Source organism: Triturus cristatus, unplaced genomic scaffold (genome assembly GCF_964204655.1).
Source record: "Triturus cristatus unplaced genomic scaffold, aTriCri1.1 SCAFFOLD_639, whole genome shotgun sequence".
Classification (NCBI taxonomy): domain Eukaryota; kingdom Metazoa; phylum Chordata; class Amphibia; order Caudata; family Salamandridae; genus Triturus; species Triturus cristatus.
Genome location: NW_028188035.1, coordinates 36822 through 62793, shown reverse-complemented (window position 1 = coordinate 62793; position 25972 = coordinate 36822). Strand labels below are relative to the sequence as shown.

The 25972-nt window shown below is 44.8% G+C and overlaps 1 protein-coding gene across 2 annotated transcripts; it reads right to left on the bottom strand.

Moving 5' to 3' along the window:
* Positions 1-3027: 3027 nt before the first annotated feature.
* On the bottom strand, positions 3028-22626 carry LOC146770418 (keratin, type I cytoskeletal 12-like). 2 transcript variants are annotated; one of them, XM_085640475.1, is made up of 9 exons: positions 22284-22626; positions 21874-22235; positions 18736-18818; positions 12905-13061; positions 10887-11045; positions 10488-10613; positions 7033-7250; positions 6897-6922; positions 3028-3652 (listed from the first exon to the last, which is right to left on the bottom strand). In XM_085640475.1, the coding sequence occupies exons 1-9, from the start codon at positions 22537-22539 to the stop codon at positions 3549-3551; spliced, it is 1491 nt and encodes a 496-aa protein (XP_085496601.1). In that variant the 5' UTR covers positions 22540-22626; the 3' UTR covers positions 3028-3548. The 2 variants fall into 2 exon arrangements, with proteins under 2 accessions (XP_085496601.1, XP_085496600.1); XM_085640474.1 differs by having other exon boundaries at positions 21874-22626.
* Positions 22627-25972: the final 3346 nt, after the last annotated feature.

Sequence of the window (25972 nt, the reverse complement as noted above, 5' to 3'; positions counted from 1 at the left end):
AAGCATGTGCTGCTCTACCTCCAGCAGGTATATCTCTAGATGGATATGAAGCACTGTCATCACATGTCCTCCGGTGAGAAGCATGTGCTGCTCTACCTCCAGCAGGTATATCTCCAGATGGATATGAAGCACTGTTGTCACGTGCTCCAGTGATGATAACCATGTGCTGCTCTACCTCCAGCAGGTATATCTCTAGATGAATATGAAGTACTTTTGTCACATGTCCTCCAGTGATAAGCATGTGCTGCTCTACCTCCAGCAGGTATATCTCCAGATGGATATGAAGCACTGTTGTCACATGTCCTCCAGTGATAAGCATGTGCTGCTCTACCTCCAGCAGGTATATCCCCAGATGGATATGAAGCACTGTTGTCACATGTCCTCCGGTGATGAGCATGTGCTTCTCTACCTCCAGCAGGTACATCTCTAGATGGATATGAAGCACTGTTGTCACATGTCCTCAGGTGAGGATAAGCATGTGCTGCTCTACCTCCAGCAGGTATATCTCTAGATGGATATGAAGCAGTGTTGTCACATGTGCTCCAGTGATGAGCATGTGCTGCTCTACCTCCAGCAGGTATATCTCTAGATGGATATGAAGCACTGTGGTCACTTGTCCTACAGTGATAAGCATGTGCTGTTCTACCTCCAGCAGGTATATCTCCAGATGGATATGAAGCACTGTTGTCACATGTCCTCCGGTGATGAGCATGTGCTTCTCCACCTCCAGCAGGTACATCTCTAGATGGATATGAAGCACTGTTGTCACATGTCCTCAGGTGAGGATAAGCATGTGCTGCGCTACCTCCAGCAGGTATATCTAAAGATGGACATGAAGCACTATTGTCACATGTCCTCCGGTGATGAGCATGTGCTGCTCTACCTCCAGCAGATATATCTCTAGATGGATATGAAGCACGGTTGTCACATGTCCTCCAGTGATAAGCATGTGCTGCTCTACCTCCAGAAGGTATATCACTAGATGGATATGAAGCACGGTTGTCACATGTCCTCCAGTGATAAGTAAGGGTGGGCGCAGTTCGCGAAGTAGCACTTCGCGAAGCTACGCAAAGTGCAGTTCGCACTACGCGAGCTACGCGTAGCACTTCGCGAACTGCGTAGTACCTTGTTCGCACTGTGCCAGATGTCGGTTTCAATGATTGCACAGTGCGGACAAGCAACCGGCACTGTGCAATCATTGAAAATGGCATCTTGCACAGTGCGAGCTGTAGTTTTCTGCTGCTCGAGTAGATTTTTACTCGAGCGGCAGCTTTCTCAACGCGAACTGGTAGTTTCTCATCGCGAGCGGTCGCGAGCATACGCGACCCCTCGCAATGAGAAACCTGACCTCCTCGCGCTGGGAATCTCGCCGGGAGGTTTATTTTCCATGCTCGCGATCGCCAACTTGATGTTGCTGATCGCGAACAAGGAAAAAGTCTCGCCGGGATGTCATTTTGCTTGCTCACGGTCGCCAACTTGACGTTGAGGACCGCGAGCAAGCAAAAAATGACCGCAGCACTACGCAGCACTACACTACGCGTATTCACACTGTGCTACGTGCAACCTACGCAGGCGTAGCGTAGTGCTTTGCCCAGGCTTAGTGATAAGCATGTGCTGCTCTACCTCCAGCAGGTATATCTCTATATGGACATGAAGCACTGTTGTCACATGTCCTCCGGTGATAAGCATGTGCTGCTCTACCTCCAGCAGGTATATCACTAGATGGATATGAAGCACGGTTGTCACATGTCCTCCAGTGATGAGCATGTGCTGCTCTACCTCCGGCAGGTATATCTCTATATGGACATGAAGCACTGTTGTCACATGTCCTCGGGTGATGAGCATGTGCTGCTCTACCTCCAGCAGGTACATCTCTAGATGGATATGAAGCACTGTCGTCACATGTCCTCCAGTGATGAGCATGTGCTGCTCTACCTCCAGCAGGTATATCACTAGATGGATACGAAGCACTGTTGTCACATGTGCTCCAGTGATGATAAGCATGTGCTGCTCTACCTCCAGCAGGTATATCTCTAGATGGATATGAAGCACTGTTGTCACTTGTCCTCCGGTGATGATAAGCATGTGCTGCTCTACCTCCAGCAGGTATATCTCTATATGGATATGAAGCACTGTTGTCACATGTGCTCCAGTGATGATAAGCATGTGCTGCTCTACCTCCAGCAGGTACATCTCTAGATGGATATGAAGCACTGTCGTCACATGTCCTCCAGTGATGATAAGCATGTGCTGCTCTACCTCCAGCAGGTATATCTCCAGGTGGATATGAAGCACTGTTGTCACATGTCCTCCAGTGATGATAAGCAGGTGCTGCTCTACCTCCAGCAGGTATATCACTAGATGGATATGAAGCACTGTTGTCACACGTCCTCCAGTGATGAGCATGTGCTGCTCCACCTCCAGCAGGTATATCTCTAGATGGATATGAAGCACTGTTGTCACGTGTCCTCCAGTGATGATAAGCATGTGCTGCTCTACCTCCAGCAGGTATATCTCCAGGTGGATATGAAGCATTGTTGTCACATGTCCTCCAGTGATGATGAGCATGTGCTGCTCTACCTCTAGCAGGTATATCTCCAGGTGGATATGAAGCACTGTTGTCACATGTCCTCCAGTGATGAGCATGTGCTGCTCTACCTCCAGCAGGTATATCTCTAGATGGATATGAAGCACAGTTGTCACATGTGCTCCAGTGATGAGCATGTGCTGCTCTGCCTCCAGCAGGTATATCACTAGATGGATATGAAGCACGGTTGTCACATGTCCTCCAGTGATAAGCATGTGCTGCTCTACCTCCAGCAGGTATATCTCTAGATGGATATGAAGCACTGTTGTCACACGTCCTCCAGTGATAAGCATGTGCTCTACAACTGCTTCCTCATCTGAAAATTCAGGAAACAAACCTCCACTACTAAGACCAGTGTGACGACAGATCATTAGAAGAAAGAAGACACAGCATAGTTAGAGAAATGTTTTCGAACTCTTTGCTACCAGAACATCAAACCATTGTTTGAATTCAGAAAGGTTTATTGAATACTAATTTCACAAAAGTAGAGATTTACATTTTCTGTTCAAGACAGAGATGAGACCCCCCAAAAAGAACCTTATGACAGTGAATAGCGCCACTTCCCAGCCGTAAATGTACTACACATAGGACATTTATGATGCGTACAATTGGCGTAAGTTATTAGATGTTGGTAACAGGTGATTCTCTTATTCTTCATCTGAACAACCTTTCGCTGGTCAATAGTACGTAAGAGAGATCTATGGTATCTTCTTGTTCATCATGTGTATCGTCTCGTTTACTTGGATACGTGACGTGCTGGTGAAGTGTCCATCAGTGCAATGAAGGATCCAGAACATTCTTTGGTCATTTTTGCAGAGTTGCAAATGGCCATTTTAAAGCAGGATTGTGAGCATGCGGGGTTGGATTATGAAAGGAGAAGGTGTCCCTCCTCCGGGGTTGTGCATCTTGTTGAAGGATTCCTTGTAGACAAGCATGGCATAGGTAGAGGCTCAGATGCTGGCTACAGTTTCTGCTCACTTTGTTTCTCCTCCTGCGAAACCACTTTGCCGTCAACCACGTTCTGGATGATGGTCTTTACAACGCGGCTTCTGACGCTGTCTGGGGCTAAAACGAAGAAGAAACATGGAGGTGAAATATGGAACACAGGAAGGGTGCCTCTGAAGAACAAATGCTGAGGAGGGAAGCAAAGAGGGCCATGAGCATGTGAAATGGAGTGTGGAATTCTGCATCAAACCATGAATCAGGATTGTCATTTTTCCCTCACATATCCATTCATTTGTGTATCTACATTCAATCATTTCATTTGTAAAGCGCTCTACTTACGCTTGAGGGTCTCAAGGCGCTGAGGGGTGGGGAGTGCCGTTACTGTTCATTGAACGTAGATAGGTAAGTCGGCTTCTGAATCGGCCAGAGAAGCATTTCATTTGAAACCAGGAAGTGCTCCAAATGAAACGGGTCAATGAAAATCCTACATTCTCCTCAAGTAGGCTTTGTTCCCAGGGCACTTGTTCCCTGTGAATATGTTAATGTTTATGCCCGATAATCATGGAGACATGATGTGCCTCCTGTTGAGATCCCTTTGGATGCTTGTACTTCCCTGGGCTATCCCAGTGGGTGCTTGTGTCTCATGTAAATATTATATTTGTAAGTGTGGGATGCTCTTGTTGGTTCATGTCCCACATAGAAATATTATTATTATTTTGATAGCCCTTTATCTGAAAATAGTGTTATTGGTGTAGGTCATGTCAAGATGTTAACATTGGTGAATGTCCATCGGTAGACTTTTTTTAACATTCAGGCATGTGCTTTATTAGCACATTCTATATGGTGCATATGGGTCACATGAAGCATCTACTTTTGCACGTGTCCCATTGGCGTATCCTAGTTGGTGCATCGCCTCGTGTGATCATTTTGTTCAGTACCTGGGCTACATGGAAATGTTCTCATTTTTTTCAGCCGTTCACTTGAATGTGCTAATAACAGTGCATCATCTCAATGCAAACATGCTAACCCTGGTGCATAGGTGTTTTCTAATACAGTGCTTCAAGTGAACATTATAATTGGTATATGTTCCTGATGGTGTTAACTGGTGCATATGCCTTATGAGCAAATTCTCATTGGATGACATGGCCCTTGAGATCATTCTATGTGTGTGCATATGTGTATCGTGACAATGACATCTTTTAGAATGTGTATCATGTGAAGATCCGTGTAGGGTGTGAGCCTTGTGGGAACGTTCCAGCTGGTGCAGGTGCCACCTGGGATCATTGTATTTTTACTGCCCATCTTTCATGTCAATATGCTGTTATTGGCGCAGGTGAACATGTGAATGTTGGTGCACGTGCCCCATGAGAATACACCTGGGAATGGACTCAATTTGAAGAGTCTAAATGGTGCACGTGCATCAGACAAACATTATAGTTGGAGCATGCGCATTCGGATCGATATGGTGCATGCAAATTTATGCGAATATCATGGTAATATTTGTAGACACTCGTGAATATTTTAATGGGAATGCATGTGTCCTCCATGCAAACATTCTTTTGTCATGTGACCATCCTAACATCTCTGACAAATATGCCTAGACGGAGACGACCATCGTGTACCCGGACCATCAGGCCCTCTCCAGTGTCCACTGGCTTTCTTTCGGGATTCATAGGTAGTTTTTATTTGTGATGGTCAGCTCCACATCCATCCTATAATTAAGAAACTCTCCATGGTAAAACAGAATGAGTGTGTGCTTGAGGGGGCGGCACCTTATTGTATGGTAAATGAGTGAGAGAGTGAGGGACTCCCAGGGCATCAGATCCTTTGGGACCAGAGCTTCGGACCATTGTGTGTGTTTCACTGCACACATTTGGAAGATGGAAGTGAATGAATTAATTTATGAAGAAAAACAAGACACATTGTAGGCAGAGAGATCCCTGTCAGACAGTCTTGGATTTCAAGTAAGAGTGATCAGGCTTAGAGAGACATGACCAGATCTTCATGTGCCAGCAGTCAGTCTGCATGTAACACCAGGCTGAGAGGGCTAGGTGATGTGTAGGATTTCCAAGATGAGAAGTTACATAGACCAGCATCAATAGCACAGGAGGGTTTCATGTTTTGAGGGAGCCTGGGAAAAGCTGTACTCTCGCTGCATGTGAGTTGAAGTGTGTTTGCAGGTTCATAGTCTTGTCCAAAATAAAGCCCAGGCACTGGTCAGATTCGCCAATGGAGGGGTGGCAGCTCAGCACGGAGCTGAAGTTCAGCACGGCTTGTGTTGGGATGGCGGAGTTAGCAGAAGAGCTGAGGAGGGACTCAGATCTGTGCAATAGTGGTAGTTGGGAAGTGTGAGGCCAGCTTCCAATGCTGCTCACACTCCTGGACAGCCAGAAGGCATGGGTGGGATAACCATTAATTTAACCTCACCATCTTCTGATGGACTGGGCTGCCTTGAGGATGGGGATGTTCTTGTTCAAGGAGGTGTCTCTCAGACGTTAAGTTTCTTTACTAAATTCAGTAAAATGTGGTCCCTCCTCCCCGTTTATCAGGCATCTTTCTAGCTTCTTCCGCTGGTTCAAATAGTAAAGCAATGCTGGCCCTTCATGGGCACCTATAAAAAGATCATGTTTAGGGATGTGCAAAATGTGTGTTGTTTCCTTTTATGAAGTTATGCAAAGTTCCACAAAAATGTACGAGAAATGAGGTGAAATCTAAAAGCAGCATTCAGCACTTTCATTGTCTGGATGGGCTTCCTTGGGCCCTTTTGGACACACATTACACTAAAAAACAGGGAAAAAATCACCAGTGCCATGAACAATAGTCGCTCGCGTTCTGGTGATTTGTGCTGTTTATGTGCTCCCATGCTAATCTGTGTCACGTGCTGGAATGGCCTAATTTCGGGAATTTTGCGTAACAAGTGAAACAAAAAATTCTTGGAATGGCGCAAGATTATGCCAGCAAGGGAAGGTTCACCCAGGCCTATTGATGTTCACATCAGGCAGAGCTGCCTGATGGACATTCAGCCCCGGTCACTTGAGGGCCATCAAGAGCGAGCAACTCAAAGCTTCTCATTTCAACCCCGCCCGCAGGCTCTCATCACATCCTCTCGGCTCCCCCCCCATCACCATTAATGGGGTGTCCCTGGAGACAGTATGAATGAGCCTGTGACAGAGGAGGTGGCTGTGTGAGTGAAAGTGTGCTGACAGCAGAGGAGATGTGATGCTTTGATGGGGCAGATGTTTGCTTCCTGGGAGCCTTTGGTGGTCTGTAGCACTCCAGCGCTACAACAAGTGTCTTTATGAAGCAAGAAACAGGCCATTGTGAAGGCATGGACATGGAGCAAAGACAAAAGAGAGACACTCACCTTTTCTTGCCTGAGAGCTGTGACCACTGAAAGCAAACAAAAAGAGACACGCATGACTGAGTGTATTCTACTGGGTCAATTTCCAAGCACTTAGAAGCTGCAAAGTGGGAATGATCCTGGCTCTGAGTGTTCATACCTGTCCTCGCCCTCCAGCAGGCGCCGGTAGGTCTCGATCTCCTTCTCCAGCCTGGTCTTGATGTCCAAGAGTTCCTCATACTCTGCCATCTGCTGCTCCATATCGCCTCTGAGATCTGCCAGCTGCTCCTCCACCATGCTGATTTTGACTTGAAGTTGTGCCAGCTGGGCGCAGTAGTTTCCTTCTGTTTCTGCTAAGTTGCTTTCTAGGGAATTTTTCTGCCAGAGAGAAAGGCAAGGGAGGGGGCTTTGAAACATTGTGATAAAGCATAAGGAAGGTTGTACGTATAGGAACACTGGACAGCGCACTTATTAGCACTTGCTTTGGCTATGGTGGAAACATTTCCGTCTATCTGTTTTCACATGTTCTCATTGTTTGGAGAAAAGCTAGAAATATAAGAAAATGAAATAGAGAGATGAAGGAGAAAAGTGAAAGTAGAGAGAGGAAGAACTGACAGGGGGAGTTAATTGAGGGCAAGAGGAAAGAATGGAGAGGGAGGCTAAAGGAAGTGGAGAAATTGGGTGGTAAAACTGATAGAGAAAGTAATGAAGTTGAGAGAAGGCGAAATAAATGAGCATAGGAGGAGAGTGTTGAAATGAAGGGGATAACGGAGGATGGGGAGGCAGTAGAGTACAGTAGAATGAGTAGAGAGAGAAGGGATATCACTTTGGTATAGTGCAGGAATATCAGGTTTTGAATATTGTGCTAAACAAATATGGCTGCCAGAATAAACGTACCCGGACTATATGTAAATGACACATTGAGAAATGAACGGGCAGGAGACAGAAGAAGTGCAAAGAGGTAATGAGAATAGCATAGCAAGAAAGGTGAAGTAGAGAGAGAAGGGTGGTAAAGATAAAGATCAGGCAGGCCAGCTGGTGAAGTAGGGTGAGATGTATGGTAAAGAGACAAAGGTGAGCTAGTCTGAATGAAAGCTACAAAGAGGTGGAGCAAGGAAGGGGAGGATAAAAAGAGAGAGAAAGAGGCAGAGAGATAATACGGGTTTAGAGATAGAAAAATCTAGATATGGGGATAAGGACATTCACCACAATGTTCAAGGGTGGAGTTCACAGAGAGATGAGGTAGAGTGAGAGGGAAGGTAGAAAGAGATGTGAGGCAGATAGAGATATTTGAGGGGTTAGGTAGTCAGGGAAGAATAGAGATGTGCGGTAGGGTAGTAAGAGGCGTGGAAGGAAGGGAGATGTAAAAAGAGGTCAGGTAAAGAGATTAGTGAGTCAGAGAGAAAGGTGGATAGAGGGATGATGGGCAAAAACAGCTGAGCTATAGGTAAAAGGTGAAGTAGAGAGACAAAGGTGAAGCAGAGAAACAGCGGTGAGGTATAGAGACAGTATGAGGCTTAGCAAATGTTTTGAGGTACAGAGATGGATAAGTTGAGTAGATGAAAGAATGCGAGGTAAAGAGGATGAGTTGAAACAGAAAAGGTACAGAGAAACATCGCAAGGGAGAGAAGGTGAAGGCATTCAAAGAGGAGCATGGCAGTTAGACCGGTGATTTACAGGGAACAGAGCTAGTAAAAGAGCAGAGATAAGGTAGTGAATGAAATGTGAGATATCCTGAGAGGTGAGGGAAAGATGAGGATTAGAAAGATGAGAGTTACATAGCGAAACAACATAGAGATGTGTGATGAAAAGAGTGTTGAGTTTGGGAAAGCAGTGAGAGAAAGGCAGAGAGAAGTAGATCGGAAGAAAGACATAGGGGCATATTATCAAGAAACGGCATTAAAATTATCGCCGCTTTAGTGGCAAAAAACTGCCGCTAAAGCGGCGATAATGGGCTTGATGATATGCCCTTGAGAATTCCCATAGAAGCCCATGTCCTGGTGTCAACATGGGCTTCTATTGGAATTCTCTGCGGCATATTATCAAGCCCATTATCGCCGCTTTAGCTGTAGTTTTCTGCCGCTAAAGCGGGGATAATTTTAACGCCGTGTTTGATAATATGCCCCATAGATAGGTGAGGGTAAGAGAGATATGAGCTTTGAGAGAGGTGGGGTAGGTGGAAGAGAAGAGACAGGGGTGAGATTGAAACAGAGCAGACAGCTGCAGAAAGAGGGGCGAGGCATAGAGAACGTTGAGGTAGAGAGAGCTTAGAGAGGTAGAGGTACAGAGGTAGGCACAGGGTGGTAAAGAAGAGGTGAGGTTGTGAGAGGTTGAAAGGTGGGACAGAGAGAGGAATATTTGAGAGTGATAGGTGAGGTACACGCGGGTGAGCTAGAGCTTCGGTAGCAAAAGAGCGAGTTGTTACATGGAAATGGAGAGGTAGGTAGAGAGAAAGGGAAAGAGAGACAGTGAGGTAGAAGATGTGAGGTGAAATACAGAGGGAGGAATGGGATAGAAGGAGAGGTGAGTCAGAAAAATAAAAGTATAGTGTGGTGAAGGTGACATAGAGGTAGTATGAGAGAGAGGCAGATAGAGAAATGAGGACAAGAAAACGGTGCGTATTTAGTGATTGGTGAAATAGAGACACATATGGTATGGGCAGAGTTGAAGCAGAAAAAAGTGATACTAGGAAGAGGTGGAGAGGTAGAAGAAGAGGCAAAGTAGACAGAAGGAGGTGAGGTAAAGAATACGTCTGATTAGAGTCGGAAGAGAGGCAAAGAGATAAACAGTTAAGTCTAGGTAGAACCAAGGATAAGTAGAAGGAGACAGTCAGAGAAGAAAGAGAATATGAAGTAGAAAAAGAGACAGAGGTGAGAAAGAGAGAGATATGTAACTGTAATACAAGGGCTTAGAAGGGGAAGGACTTGAAAACTGTGCAATTTGCCTGTGCCTAAAACTGTTACTGGTTTTGGTCAGCGACAGCTTTGCGCAAATTACCTCTTCTTTCGTTAGTTTATAACTAAGGAGAGAAGCTTAGTCTGAAAAATATACTACAGCCCAAATGTCACATGTTTGAAGAGTGATGTTTTGTAACTCTAAGAAACAACAAAAGTCACCAAAATGAACCTGTGCTTAACCCTCTGGTAGCGTGGCTCAAAAGCAGTCAGGCCTACCTTAGAGTCAATGTGTAAAGTGTTTGAGCAGCAGGAGGTTCCTGCCATTGAGTACACAATGAGCACACACAAACCATGCTAAAGAGCACAATAATGATCATAACAAAAAATGTTCTGTTGCTATTGTTCTGTGTCCCTATTGATTGGCATCACACCAACCAACATGAGACCTCACAACAATAGTGTGTTGGCTGCAGAGATCTGTATGTGGCCTGGAGGTCACATGCCAAACATCTAGCGAGGCGACTTACTCTTTCTTCCATCTAGTGTTAACAAAAGAGCTATCACTCTCTTGGGCAATAACATTTCTGAATAAATAACTCATACTATGTAAGTTTGGCTCTTATAGTTGAAATATGTGGAGGTTGGTCACAACTGAAGAAAGGATTTATAGTCTAGTGTTGTGTCTTTATATTGAAAAAGAATAGCTGTTGCCACCTACCATCGCCAGAGCGGACTGCAGCTCAATCTCCAAGGACTGCAGGGAGCGCCTCAGCTCGGAGATCTCGCTCTTGCTTGACTGCATCTGTTCAGCCCCGGTGGAAATCTCCTGCTTGAGGTGTTTGCTCTAAGAGAGAACATAGGCAGGAGTGACCACTTGACATTTAGTGTAGGCCCATCCCCAACCCAAGGGATCAGAGTGGAATGATCTGTGAGGTCTCTGTATGGCTATTGGACACTGGGCAGAGGGCGACATGTTGGACAGAGCCTACCATGGGACTGATATTGGCATTACAGAGGGGATTAACGTTTGGAGAAATGTCTAGGTTTGCCGATCAACCATCCATCTTATTACATAGCCCGGATGAATTTCACTGTGATGATTCCCTCTCCTACTCACCGCCTCCAGGAACTTTGCTTCTGCATCCTGGCGGTTCTTCTCGGCCATCGCCTCGTATTGACCTCGCATGTCATTGAGGATCTTCATCAGGTCAGTGCCTGGGGCAGCATTCATCTCAACGCTGAGCTCTCCTTGGGCCCCCTGGAATCCTTTCATTTCCTATAGGAGAGGAGCGCATTTGAGTGCTGGAAATGGACCAGTCTATAAGAATTTGGACCTGAACTAGAGCCTGGATGATGATATAAATACACTGATTCTGGTGCATGTGGTAACTGTGCTATCAGTGGAATCACAATTGGCAGAATTGCTACCAACATTTTGCAGTTTGCCAGTGGTAAGTCCACCTGCGGTAATTTACTGCTTGCACTAGTAAATGGTGAATTTTACATTACCACAACTGTCTAAACCAGTTTCTTCGTCATCTTTGATTTTTAATTTACAGTTATTTTCCTGTACAAAGGACTGTACATATGTCTAAATTTAAATATGAAGGCTTCATACGGGATCCATGCTTTTCAGAAAAGCTTGATATTACAAAATTAGTTTTGTATCCACTGGCTCATCAAACAGAAGAGAATCAAAATTCCCACAAATTCACCAAGACTATACAAAAGGACAGACACACACCCAGGGATCCTTTAGCTGAGTTGCAAAAGTTTCTCAGGGCTTATAATAGAATCTTCTCTATGACAAAAGTTCATACCTTCATGCCCACATCCAAATACCCAGAATTAAAGTTTTAACTCTGTCCCTGCACGACTACCACATAGTACCAGTGCAGATGTACAACTTTCTAAAATTTGTAAAGCTTTCCAGAAGTACACCTTGAAAGCAGAGATATTAATATGTTTACTAGTATACATTAGGAAGACATTTTTAATTCCCATTATATATGTTATACAGTTATACATGTAAAACGCCATTGCTTTAGTGCCATGATGAAATTCATTTTTTCAAGAAAAAAATTCCCTATGGGAAAACACCTTTTCCGATGGATAAACCCCTTGCCCTCCACCCGCACCAGTTTTAAGGGGTGTTTACTCCTGCCCTTGGCAGGACTAGGGGGCTCATTTAGAGTTTGGTGAGTAGACCGCTATCCGCCAGGGTGGCCAAGCTCATAATTACCTTTCCCACCTTGATGGATCATCACCCTTCATGTTAAGAGATCTCCGCTAGCTTGCAAAGATCTCTGTGCCTTCTGAAGGCTCAGATAGTTTGCTAACTGGCCTCGGTGTTTAATGGGGCTGCTTAGCGTAGGTTTTTTTTACCCAAAAGCAGGAGGTTTTTTTGTAAAGCAAAATACTACTACCCCTGACAATCTGACTCCCAAGTTGTGGGAATCATTTTTGTTTTTTTCTACCAGATTTTCCATTGTGATCCCAAGCAGAAAAAAATCAGTTTTTTTGTCAGTCTGCTCTACATAGTGCAGCTGCTGTGATGTGCTTGCACTTACAGCTCGAGTGCACCGAGCAGTTAAAGTGAAGTTTCTGCTGGGAGAGCCAGTGGAGTTACCGCCAACAAAACATGGCGGTGTGCCTGGCTCTAAATAGTGCAGTGAACTATCAGTTTGTGAGAGAGGGTTCTCCATCACATTTCTGCCCCCATTTTAAATGATGCCTTAATTCTCCAATCATTTTAAGGTGAGGAGGAGTCTGGGATTTCCTACAAACTTTCAAGTTCCAATGTGAGCCCCAACTTTCAATGCGAACTTCCGCGTGGCGCTCCCACTTGCCTTTTCTTGATTGGGATTTTCTCACATCATTACTCCATTCTAGGGGTAATATTACACATGAACATTGCTATGTTTTCTATTGAATTTCCTGACATTGCTATCACTCTATATAATCAAAGCACCACTATAATGTGAGTTCTTCGCAATTTGCAAATCTGAGGTTGATAGAAAGGGCCTCGCAGATGCCATGCCATCCTATTAAATGCAAGAGTTCACCACTAACCTTGGTTATGAATGCCTCTATAGTTTGCCATTTCCTTTGTCTAGCTTTAGAATCAAAACTTACCTGTTCATGGTTCTTTTTTAGGGAAGCCAGCTCCTCTTGCAGGCTCTCGACTTGTCCCTCAAGGTCCGACTTGGACGAGGTCAACTCGTCCAGCACCTTCCGCAGTCCAGTGGTATCGGCCACCACGCTCTGGCGCATATGTAACTCGTTCTCATACCTGGGCAAAAATGACGAGATTTATGCGGCTGTCAACGATGGTCAGTGAAGTGTTTGTGAACATTTGCCTTATGGTGCAATGTCAAGTAGCCACAAGGAGGCACCATACTGCAACAAAGGACCTTGAAAATGGCTTTGTTCTCTGGGCACTCATCCTCCCCAGATGCAAATTGCCAACTTTGCCTTAGCTGTGTGTCAGACCTGTGGTCAATGTACCCACCTCCTGTTTTAACAGCGTAATAGGACTGTTTTATTACATTCAGCATCAGAAACAGTATTTAGACATATTTGTAAAACATGTCTGAGCCTGGAGGTAGCAGAGAGCTGCACATACAGCATTACTTAACATCACAGCACTAAGATACCTCACAAAAAGTGCAAGAGGATACCCCTATAGCCATAAACAAAATATTGAAAAATTGCAGAAATAAATAAGTGTTTATTTTTTCACCCACCTGGTGACATTTTCATACATGTTATAGAAATCGGTGCGAAAACAGCTAGTCACGGCTTCATATTATGGCTGGAAATTGCCACATGTGTATAGTTGCCTGAAATAACTGCTAATCTTGCCCACATTGATGTTATTCATTTTATTGGCTAGAGAGTGATGGAAGGCTGAGTCATCCTTGACTGAGTTCCAGCCTGTGAATTTTAGGTCCCACATTGGTCTGTGCAGTTGGAACCTTATCCCACCAGTGTGTGTCTGTCAGTTATAAGTTATCCACAGATGCCTAGTGGCAGAACAGAACCTAAATGTGTTGTTGAGGTAAATAGGGGAAGCTTGAGATATTTGAAAGAAACTCTTTTAACCACTGGTAACCATTACAGTCAAGAATAGCTGAGGCAGAAGAAGAACTAGGCAGACTCAGCAATTTTAGCAGCCGTGTTTTGAATACGCTTGAGCTTCTTCAAGACATTTTTGGAAGCTCCTAAAAAGGAAGATTTGCAGTAGGCAAGGCCGCTGCGAACAGTGGCATGAACCACGATGTGGCTAGCCAGAGGGGAGCCGAGGAACTATTCTGGAGGTTTATTACTTTCCCCATGCAATTTCAGATGGAATTTTTAGACAGCACTTCAGCCAAAATGCTGAACAGATTTCTACCAAATTTGGGGAGGGGGCGGTGAGGGGTAGATTATTTCTGAGAAAGCAAGTTTATTCTGATTTAGTATAAATCCATTCATCAGTTTTTGAGAAGTTAAGGTTACACATTTATAGATATCTTGATAGTTGGACTGAAAGTTAAAAAAATCAAGCCATCGGCTTGGCAAAGGGGACTTTCTTAAAGTGAGCGCTCTGATTGGCTGGCCGCAACATGAACAAAAACATTGCGGCAGCCGTTACAGGACTTGTCCTGTAAATATTATACAAAAACGATTTAGGGGGGCAGGGTAGGGATACCATGACCCCCCCAAGCGCTTTTATGGAGTTGAGGAAAGATTTTTTCGACAAATGTTTTTGGGGGTTTTGTGATCCGCATAACTACTGTGGGATCAGCCATAAACCTTTTTTTTAGTATTGCACAGGTTGTACTGGCTTACAGTGTAAATTGAATAAGAGATTAGTGGATGATGTCACCAAGTGATGCCATCAATTATGTCAATGAACATGTTATGAGTGATATAATTGAATAATATTAATACAAAGTGGGTCAAAGCAATATATAAATATGTATGACACGCTCAGTTTCTGGACAGTGAAAACATGAAGGGGCGGTCGAGAGCACATCAGTGTGAACCGTTGCATCATAATGCAAACCCTCCCCTGGAACTCCAAAGTAAAGATGTAGTTCAGGGGGATGCTGTCTGGCACTAGATGACGTAGCATCAATTTAATAATAGAAGAAGGTGGCAATAAAATAGAATGATACCACCACAACGCGCGTCAGCGACCCCTGTCTGTGTGGTCCACAGCGCGTGATTCATTTGTGTCACAGTGATGCAGAATATAAACCGCTCCCAGCAGGTTAGAATGGGCATATTGACCTGTTCTGATTTTTAATGACTGCTGGAGGTATGCAATAAAATAGAATGATACCACCACAACGCGCGTCAGCGACTCCTGTCTGTGTGGTCCACAGAGAGTGATTCATTTGTGTCGCAGTAATGCAGAATATAAACCGCTCCCAGCAGGTTAGAATGGGCATATTGACCTGTTCTGATTTTTAATGACTGCTGGAGGTATGCAATAAAATAGAATGATACCACAACGCGCGTCAGCGACCCCTGTCTGTGTAGTCCACGGAGCATGATTCATTTGTGTTGCAGTAATGCAGAATATAAACTGCTCTCGGCAGGTTATTAAGGGCATATTGACCTGTTCTGATTTTTAATGAATGCTGGAGGTATGCAATAAAATAGAATGATACCACAACACGCGTCAGCGACCCCTGTCTATTTGGTCCATGGAGCGTGATTCATTTGTGTCGCAGTGATGCAGAATATAAACTGCTCCCAGCAGGTTAAAATGGGCATATTGACCTGTTCTGATTTTTAATGAATGCTGGAGGTATGCAATAAAATAGAGTGATACCACCACAACGCGCGTCAGCGACCCCTGTCTGTGTGATCCACAGCGCGTGATTCATTTGTGTCGCAGTGACGCAGAATATAAACTGCTCCCAGCAGGTTACAATGGGCATATTGACCTGTTCTGATTTTTAATGAATGCTGGAGGTATGCAATAAAATAGAATGGTACCACCACAACGCGCGTCAGCGACCCCTGTCTGTGTGATCCACAGGGCGTGATTCATTTGTGTCGCAGTGATGCAGAATATAAACTGCTCCCAGCAGGTTACAATGGGCATATTGACCTGTTCTGATTTTTAATGAATGCTGGAGGTATGCAATAAAATAGAATGGTACCACCACAACGCGCGTCAGCGACCCCTGTCTGTGTGATCCACAGGGCGTGATTCATTTGTGTCACAGTGATGCAGAATATAAACTGCTCCCAGCAGGTTACAATGGGCATATTGACCTGTTCTGATTTTTAATGAATGCTGGCGGTATGCAATAAAATAGAATAATACCACAGCGCGCGTCAGCGACCCCTGTCTGTGTGATCCACAGAGCGTGATTCATTTGTGTCGCAGTAATGCAGAATATAAACTGCTCCCAGCAGGTTACAATGGGCATATTGACCTGTTCTGATTTTTAATGACTGCTGGAGGTATGCAATAAAATAGAATGATACCACAGCGCGCGTCAGCGACCCCTGTCTGTGTGATCCACAGGGCGTGATTCATTTGTGTCACAGTGATGCAGAATATAAACTGCTCCCAGCAGGTTACAATGGGCATATTGACCTGTTCTGATTTTTAATGAATGCTGGAGGTATGCAATAAAATAAAATGATACCACAGCGCGCGTCAGCGACCCCTGTCTGTGTGATCCACAGGGCGTGATTCATTTGTGTCGCAGTGATGCAGAATATAAACTGCTCCCAGCAGGTTACAATGGGCATATTGACCTGTTCTGATTTTTAATGAATGCTGGAGGTATGCAATAAAATAGAATGGTACCACCACAACGCGCGTCAGCGACCCCTGTCTGTGTGATCCACAGGGCGTGATTCATTTGTGTCACAGTGATGCAGAATATAAACTGCTCCCAGCAGGTTACAATGGGCATATTTACCTGTTCTGATTTTTAATGAATGCTGGCGGTATGCAATAAAATAGAATAATACCACAGCGCGCGTCAGCGACCCCTGTCTGTGTGATCCACAGAGCGTGATTCATTTGTGTCGCAGTAATGCAGAATATAAACTGCTCCCAGCAGGTTACAATGGGCATATTGACCTGTTCTGATTTTTAATGACTGCTGGAGGTATGCAATAAAATAGAATGATACCACAGCGCGCGTCAGCGACCCCTGTCTGTGTGATCCACAGGGCGTGATTCATTTGTGTCACAGTGATGCAGAATATAAACTGCTCCCAGCAGGTTACAATGGGCATATTGACCTGTTCTGATTTTTAATGAATGCTGAAGGTATGCAATAAAATAGAATGGTACCACCACAACGCGCGTCAGCGACCCCTGTCTGTGTGGTCCACAGCGCGTGATTCATTTGTGTCGCAGTGATGCAGAATATAAACTGCTCCCAGCAGGTTACAATGGGCATATTGACCTGTTCTGATTTTTAATGAATGCTGGAGGTATGCAATAAAATAAAATGATACCACAGCGCGCGTCAGCGACCCCTGTCTGTGTGATCCACAGGGCGTGATTCATTTGTGTCGCAGTGATGCAGAATATAAACTGCTCCCAGCAGGTTAGAATGGGCATATTGCGCAGTTCTGATTTTTAATGAATGCTGGAGGTATGCAATAAAATAGAATGATACCACAGCGCGCGTCAGCGACCCCTGTCTGTGTGATCCACAGAGCGTGATTCATTTGTGTCGCAGTGATGCAGAATATAAACTGCTCCCAGCAGGTTAGAATGGGCATATTGCGCAGTTCAGATTTTTAATGAATGCTGGAGGTATGCATGGGGTTATGACTGAGGTGTGAGTGATATAAGGTTATGGGGCTCATGGTAATATCTCAGTTGAATAATGTAAAATAATTTTTTTAAGTTTTTACTTGTTATGAATTTTGTAAAGAGATTTTGATATTGCTTTTTCGTATGAATAATAAAAAGTGTTATTTTTGATAAACTTTGAGTTATTTGTCATAGTTGGCAGGTGGTTTTGTTGCTTAGAAGTGATAAAGGTTGAGCAGGAGTCCTTGAGACATATTTATTATCTAATTGCCCTTCTCCTGACCTAAAATCGTTTTTCTGGGATTACCCTTTGTGGTGCCAATTCTCAGATGGCAGCTGTGGCATCAGCACTTTGACCTAAGCACTGGTTTGGCATTGCCTACGTCGTGGACATGTTGGGATGGCCTATGCAGCTTCGAGGGTGGTAGGATCTAGGCTAAGAAGTCCATGATTATCGTTGGGCGGGGCGCGCAAACACCTCGTCAGCATCAGCCACGCAAGGAGGACTGTTAGTCAGCCGCACTTCTTCTGGTGTTAACAGATGCCTATTTGAGATGTTGTGTTGACAGGGCATCCAAATATAATCTTGTAAACATTAACATGTGCCAGCAAGATGTATATGATTGCAATGCAAACCTATCTATGGGTTATGTATGTGTTTAGGTGGGCACCTGGGTGGAGGGAAGTCCGGGTAGAGTACAATTGGCCCATTGCCTCACCCAGAGCCCCTCATCATTCTTGTATAAGTTTGGAACATGGAGGAGGCTCAAGGCTTGGTAAGTAAATGGGCTTTCTTGAGCCCTCTTTGTTTTCTGGTCATGCCCAATGTTTTGACTGCCTCGGACACACCAGGAAATGCAGCGCTTAACAAATCAGGTATGGCAGCTTCCATCCCTGGCTAGCCCCTAATGCTCCTCGGTTACTATTTGCACCACTTGAGCACTTTGTACAATCCAATCCTGATTGAGATGGAGTTAGTGGTATGTATTTCCTGTTGCGGAAAAACGGTAGCCAAACATTTATAGGCAGAACAAGCAAAAATAATTTCTGTCTTTTGACATCCAATCAATCTCCTTTCAAATGAATGACCTGGCCTCTGTTTCTTGTGCTATGTGTTATTGAGAGTTAGAGGTATCTCGCTCTTTGCGACCGCAGCACGCATTACGTAGATCTTCTGACTCACTTAAGTTTGAAGTCCTCAGCTGCCAGTCTGGCATTGTCAATCTGCAGGACAATCTTGGCGTTGTCGCTGGTGGCAGCAATAATCTGGAGGCGGCAAAAGACCGAGAGATGGGGTTAGGGTACACCTGCTGGTGTGGACAGTCACGAAATGACAAATATACAGTGACTTATTAAAATCTGTGAATTACAAAACACAACAACAATGCTACCGCTCTCAGGAGCTCGCAGATGATTGCCCACCGGCCCTCTTCATGCCTTAACATCTACTTACCTGCCATACTCCACAAGATAATTTAAGGGTGTGGATATAATATCTAGGGCTTTGTAAGACTAGATTCAGGATAGCTTTTGAGGATATCCAGGGACGATTCATTTACGAATAAGCATCTGCATGGAACTCACTCGCATAGTCAGAGGTTATAAGAACTCACCTAGACATGCACCGGAGACCCCTGCTATAGAGTGACTGTATGGCACCGGATCACAAGCACCCTGAGGCTCCAGTTTGAGCATTTATTTTATAAACTCTTGTAATTAGGGACATTACTCCTTGTGATTCAATTGAAACAAGCCAAAACTACAACTCCCACAATGCATTCATTTGAAAAGAAACAGCGTCCTAGTCACATGGGGTCAACCTCTAATTCTAAATAACACCTAGACGAATGGCTAAAAAAACAAGCATTGGCATAGCCAATAGGTCTCGCCTTTGGGACCTTATAAGTGTTTAGCCATGCAGCACATTATCCTGGGTGCTGTGCCACTAGATTGGCATGGTAAATGACAATGCCTTTTATTTATGTTTTTAAAATATAAATAAAAGGCATAGTCATTTTCAAAGGCCAGCCCGTTTAGATACTGTGACATCCCTCAGAAATACATTGGGGGGTGGGAGGTGTAGGGAATGGCCGGCGGCCGACAGAAAGGTAGAAATGCATCGACGACGGAAGAGGGACCTTAGCATGTGCAGCACACAGTGTAACCTCTCTGTGTGTCATCTGCGGTTTGGGAGGCACAAAGAACAGGTTATTGCAACAACAATGTATACATCCCTGATTGTTTCACCTGTGTCTTCCTGTGGTTTAATAAACCAAATATTTTATCTTAAAGCGGCATAGCATAGACCGTCTGAGGAGAAACCAACATCAGCACTGGCAAAGGTGCTCAAACCACCCCCGACCTGCAGGAGGCCGTGGCTTGGATGGAGTCGCGAGGGCACGGACAGGTCAAGCAGGGTCTAGCCTGCTCTGAAAGCGCCCCAGACCAGTGCGGCCCTGACCAAATTGTGAAGAGCAAAAACAGGACATGCACTAAAGACATAAAAGCGGGACTACAACTGTGTAGCAACTATGAAGAACAGAATGACTTAAACGACTGAACTAACATAGAAAACGACATATTCGCGAAATCACATGCAACTTTGACGCTTGGTATCATCTGTGCCTCTTGCATTGCGTCCTCGTGAGTCTTGCTACGCAGCTCTGCACCGGCACACAAAAAGACTGCCTCACACTGCCCAGTCGACCCTCTTTGAAAACTAGGACATGTAGCTTATTTACAGAAATTTGCCAGACAGGGAGTTTTCCTATAAATATCACGCTAGACTGTATTCCGATCCCGAGCTTACTCGGCAGCTAAAAATTAGAACATATTTTAATATTCGGAATTCTCTAAAACAGCTAGCACTGGAAACGCCAGCAGTTATAAGATGGCAACACCGCAGCACTCTCAAAGCCTGCCTGCTTTGCAGCAAAGCTCAATACCATTGGCAGAAATTTTAAATTGTATTTATAAAGTGCTTACTACCCCTGCTGAGGCCCCTATTCACTTTGCGGCGAGGAGCACGCCAGAAATAAGCTGCAAAGAAGACAAGCATTGGCCGCACGCGAGCGGCCGGAGACGCAATATGTGGTGGGGGAGGGGGAGAAGCGGGAGTTGTGTGTGCGCGTGCATTATCGTGATCGCGATCGCTCTGAAAGCGAAAGTGATCGCGATCGCGATGCCGCACGAGTTTGCAAAGTGCTGCTGGCGGCCGGCGGCGAGCGTGCACGATCGCGTGAACGCAAGCATTAGGCCAGCCAGCAGCACTTTGAAAATCCCACATACAAAATGACTCTCCGAGCCAGCGCATGCGCTGGGCTCAGCGACACCTAAAAAGAGCAAAAGGCTACAATAGTGAATAGTATCTACTGAGAAGTACTTAGTTTCCAGCCATGCCAAATGTCCAGATTTGTTAAGAGATTTCGCTTACATTGCGAACACATTTTCCAATTGTACCTATGGAATTCTCCCAAGTTACTGTGTATGTTTTCGTGAGTGACCCTGAGTTAACATTGCATAAATTCTTCACTCATTCATCGCCCAATGATAATCTCTAAGTGTAGATGTTGAAGCTTTGCACTTCACTCGAGAATGCTCTACTTTGCCAATTGTAGACCAGGTCTTTCTTCACTCTCTGCGCTTCTCCGCTGAAAGAGCGGAAGTTTCAAACTACGACCCCTGAACGTCACTCGTCTTAAATAGGAAGCCATAGCATCGCCGTGCTGCTGGGAAAGTGCGCGTTGCTGATAGAAATAAACTGTAATGTATGTTTAGACCTTTTGTTAGTGGGAATGTATGAATGTGGATTGTTTTCCGCGGTATTTGTCATTTTTTCTACATTTCAATAGATTTCTTTCTTTCTTATTTTGATGAAAAAGTGGGGACAAGAATGAAACAGGGCGTTACCCGACTTTTGTATCCGAAGAGGGGGGAAGAGTGAAGGTGAAGACATAGGGGACAAGAGTGCCCTTCCACACAAGCAACACAAACCGAGAATAGGCACTTTAGGGCATGAAGTCCGTATGTTTGTTTTTCCGCTGTACGAGGGAACAATGATCCATCTGATCCTGGAACAAAAGCTCTTTTGCATTTTATATTTTACCTGAAGGTGCTGGCAAGGATGAATGTGAAATCTTGGGAGTGCAACTCATGTAGGAGGAAGTGGACTCAATCTGGCAGAGACTGGCATGGGAATAGATATGTTTCTTATCTAAAATGCATTCCAACACCTTTAAATATGCATCTCGTACCCCAAATCCAACACACACATTCTCTCAGGGCATGATTTGTGTTCAGTGATAATAGATGGATTTCTTACCTGTTTTTGGAGCTCTGCAATTATCGAAAAATATTTACTATAGTCCTGAGCTCCTGCGGAACCTCCTTTATGGTGCTTCGCATACCAGTCCTTGATTTTATTTTCAAGCTCCAGGTTGGCACTTTCCAGTTCTTTGACTTTGTCCAGATAGGTCGCCAGGCGATTGTTTAAGTTCTGCATAGTCTGCTTCTCACCACCAGAGAGAAGGCCCTCGCTGCCACTGATGCTCCCCCCAGCCCCGCCACCAAATGCCCCGCCACCAAATGCCCCACCAGCTTGGCTGCCACCAAAACCACCACCGCCAAAGGCATCTCCTCCTGCACCACCACCATATCCACCACCACCAAAGCCACCAGTACCACCTGCACCACCAAAGCCTCCACCAACATGGCCGCCACCGTAACTACCACCACCACCACCAAAGCTACCTCCTGCTGCACCACCACCATACCCACTGCCAAAGCCTCCACTAACCTGGCTGCCACCAAAACTACCACCACCACCAACGCCACCTCCTCCTACACTACCAGCATATCCACCACCAACAAAGCCGCCAGCACCATCTGCACCACCACCTGCTCCACTGCTGCCTTGTAAGCCACCAAAGCTGGCTCCACCACCACCTACTGAAACCCGGGTAGAGCCACTACTGCGTTGCAAAGACATGATGACGGGGAAGAATTGTTTTCCAGCAATGTGAAATCAAAGAAGGCGACTGGCTGTGCTGGCAATGCAGTTGGGTTTCTGAGCCTTTATATACAATTTTAACTGGGTGTTCCACTTCTAAAAGTAAATTGTTAACTTGCAGCATTATGTTCTCCCTCCCTGTAAGTAGTAATGTAATTAGTTAATGGTCTAGCCTTATTTGGCTTACTCATTTCTCATCAGTTTGCAGAAAGCCTGAGGATGGCTTCCTGTCATCCCTCGGGAGGTAACGCGGGTGGAGCAACCCTAAGCATTAATTTTAATTACTGTAATCTTATAATCATATTTGATGAAAGTATGACCCCTGTGTTTGAAAACAAATCCCTGCTTTAATGTGCTTTTTACTGTTTGCAAAATGAACAATATGCGTTTAACAAACCGTCAGCAAATATATCAGTGAACAGACTACACACAGTTGGGCATTCCCCACAATTGTTATGCAAAAGATTTGCAAACCTTTCAAAAAATTGTATACACTATTTGTATTTTATCTAATCATACCTGAATGTAGTGCTTTATTTAGGCGAGCTGTTGGAGGTGGGGCCACTCATTTTTAGGGGCTTACTTTTCCTCTCCAGATATTTACCGAGTGCAAGGGAGGGAAACACAAGCAAAGTGGAAAGACAGAAGAAGAGACAGGTGGAGAAAACTGTCCCAAAGGGGGAAAGCAGGAACCTGAAAGAGCGGAATAAAGAGGCGGGGAGTGTCTGATGGTGGATTTCAGAGACATGAGCTAGATGTAAGACCACACAGTCTTGGTATTCCATGCCAACATTTAATTGCACTAGCCACAGGCTTCTGAGCAGAGCTTTGGGTACCATCACTCATTCCTAAACTAAACACTTTCCTAACCCATCATACGTCATATATATCATAGTTCATAAGTATTATAAATATGCACATACATATTCATTTCACAACTATGCCAGTATGATCAGACACTCCTCATGCAACCCAGCAAAACCTGAATAACCTAAGACTATTCAAAACACTGTAATTCATATACATACTAGAAGCGCAACACGTGTCTTGTTCTTAACATAAAATCATAGAAGCCTAGTTGCAACAACACGGTTGCATAGTGCTGTGCTATTAAAAAGTGTGACTTGGATTCCGCAGGCTTCTATGTTGCCGGAAAAGTACCATGCAGCGCACAGTTGCACGCCTCATAAGCATTTATCATCATATCAGGATTTACGACCCTTAAATCATTCCTATGGGCTGTAACCTGCAATAGAGAGGTTTGAGCATTTCCTTTTTTTAGGTCTCGCTGAGACACCGAACGCTGTCTCTTTGAGACATTTTGTAAGTGGGCTTTCAAAAGTGCTACCCACATGGTTTTGCTGGCCTAGGGCTTGAGTGCACGATGGCGTGCACGTGCACAGCTGCTCCTCTGCTCCTTGCATTCCCCCCTCCCTTCTCACCCAGCCCTTTGATGCTCTGCTCGATTACTTTCACTTTCGCCGCTTTGACCCTTGCATTCCCCCCTCCCTTCTCACCCAGCCCTTTGATGCTCTGCTCGATTACTTTCACTTTCGCCGCTTTGATCGCAAACGCGATCACTTCCGCTTGGCATAGCCTGTACTTGTTCTCTTTTTCCTCACATATGCTCTTCCCTCTATGTTTTTCTCTCTGGTCTCACATGTGCTATTCCCTCTGTATTTTCACTCTGCCCTCACATGTGCTTTTCCCTCTCTATTTTTCTCTTTCCTCACACATGCTATTCCCTCTGTATTTGTCTCTCTTCCCTCACATGTACTCTTCCCTCTGCATTTTTTCTCTATGCTCTCACATGTGCACTTCGCTCTGTATTTTTTTCTCTGCCCTCGCATGTGTTCTTCTCTCTATATTTTTCTCACTGCTCTCACTTGCTCTCTTCCCTCTATGTTTTTATCTCCGGTCTAACATGCGCCCTACCCTCTGTATTTTTCGCTTTGCTCTCGCATGAGCTCTTCCCTCTCTATTTTTCTCTCCTCCCTCACATGGACTCTTCCCTCTGTATTTTTCTCTCTGCCCTAACGTGCTTTTCCCTCTGTATTTTTCTCTCTGCCCTCACATACTCTTCCCTGTATGTTTTCCTCTTTCCTCTTTGCCCTCAAGTGCACTCTTCCCTCTGATCACATGCATACACAACTATGCACACATACAAACACACACATGCATTTACACACACATATGAACATATACAAACACACACACATGCATAAACATATGCATATACATGCACACCAACACACCAACCCCACATACACATATAAACAAGCACGCACACCAACATACTCAAACACATATACATCCACACAAACATGCATACACAGACATAGGTATACACACAAACATATGTGTACACATCCATGAAGACAAATGAACACAATGACACACCCATACTTGCACACCAACACACACATGCATACACAAACATATACACATACAAACACACACATACATACACACACAGATATATACATATAGACACACACACTATGCACACACACGCATCTCCCGTACTGTCTCAGGGGAAGAGACGGTGTCAGCTGTCTCCTAGAGACGTGTTTCTCCTTCACGGCAAGGCCAATCAGTACGTTTTGTTTAACCGTGTGGTCATGAATCCTTTAATTGCATAAGTGAGCGGGTATGGATGTAAACAAAAATGTAACACTAATACTACATTTTCTGTCACTCTTGTGAACAGGTTTGCTGTGAATGTATGAATGAGAATGGCGTTTTAGAATATGTTGCATGGAAAAGGGTCAACATGGTGTATACGTGTTTTTGGTGTTTTTTTTTTTTTTTTTTTTTAATTTATCTTTTATTGCATGGTTAACGTCATGATATACCGGATTCGGATGCTTCATTGGAGATCAGTTGTTTGGCCCGTGGTTATTTACGAGTTTGGAAAATACTTTTTTATTGTTTCGATTCTTTTTGTCTCTGCCCTATCTCTTGGCTGCGTCCTTACTCTCTCCCATCTTCTCTCTCCACCTCTTTGCTACATGTTCTCTCGTAATGTTTTAATTTTCCCCAACTCTCCTATTTACTCTCTCTAATTCTTTTTTTGCTCCTTTTCTGTCTCTGTCCCTTCTCTCCTCTTTCCCTCCCCACCTGTCCCTTCTCTAACCCCACTCCTCTTCCTCTGCCCGCCCCCCATCCCTCTCTCTCTCGCAGTACTGCAGCATAGGCAGCACCAGGTCTCTGATGCCTTCTCAGTGTTGGCCCTGGGGGTGGAGGAGGTAAGTCAGCCCCCCAAGTGAATCCCATTATTAACAGATAGTGAACCTCTATTTACCAACAAGTACGGAGCGGTCTCGGGTGACGGCTGATGCGAACAGTGATCTGCTCTCGGCCCCGGCATGGCCTGTGGGGTGGGGGCGTTACCTTACACTAGGAGAGGAAG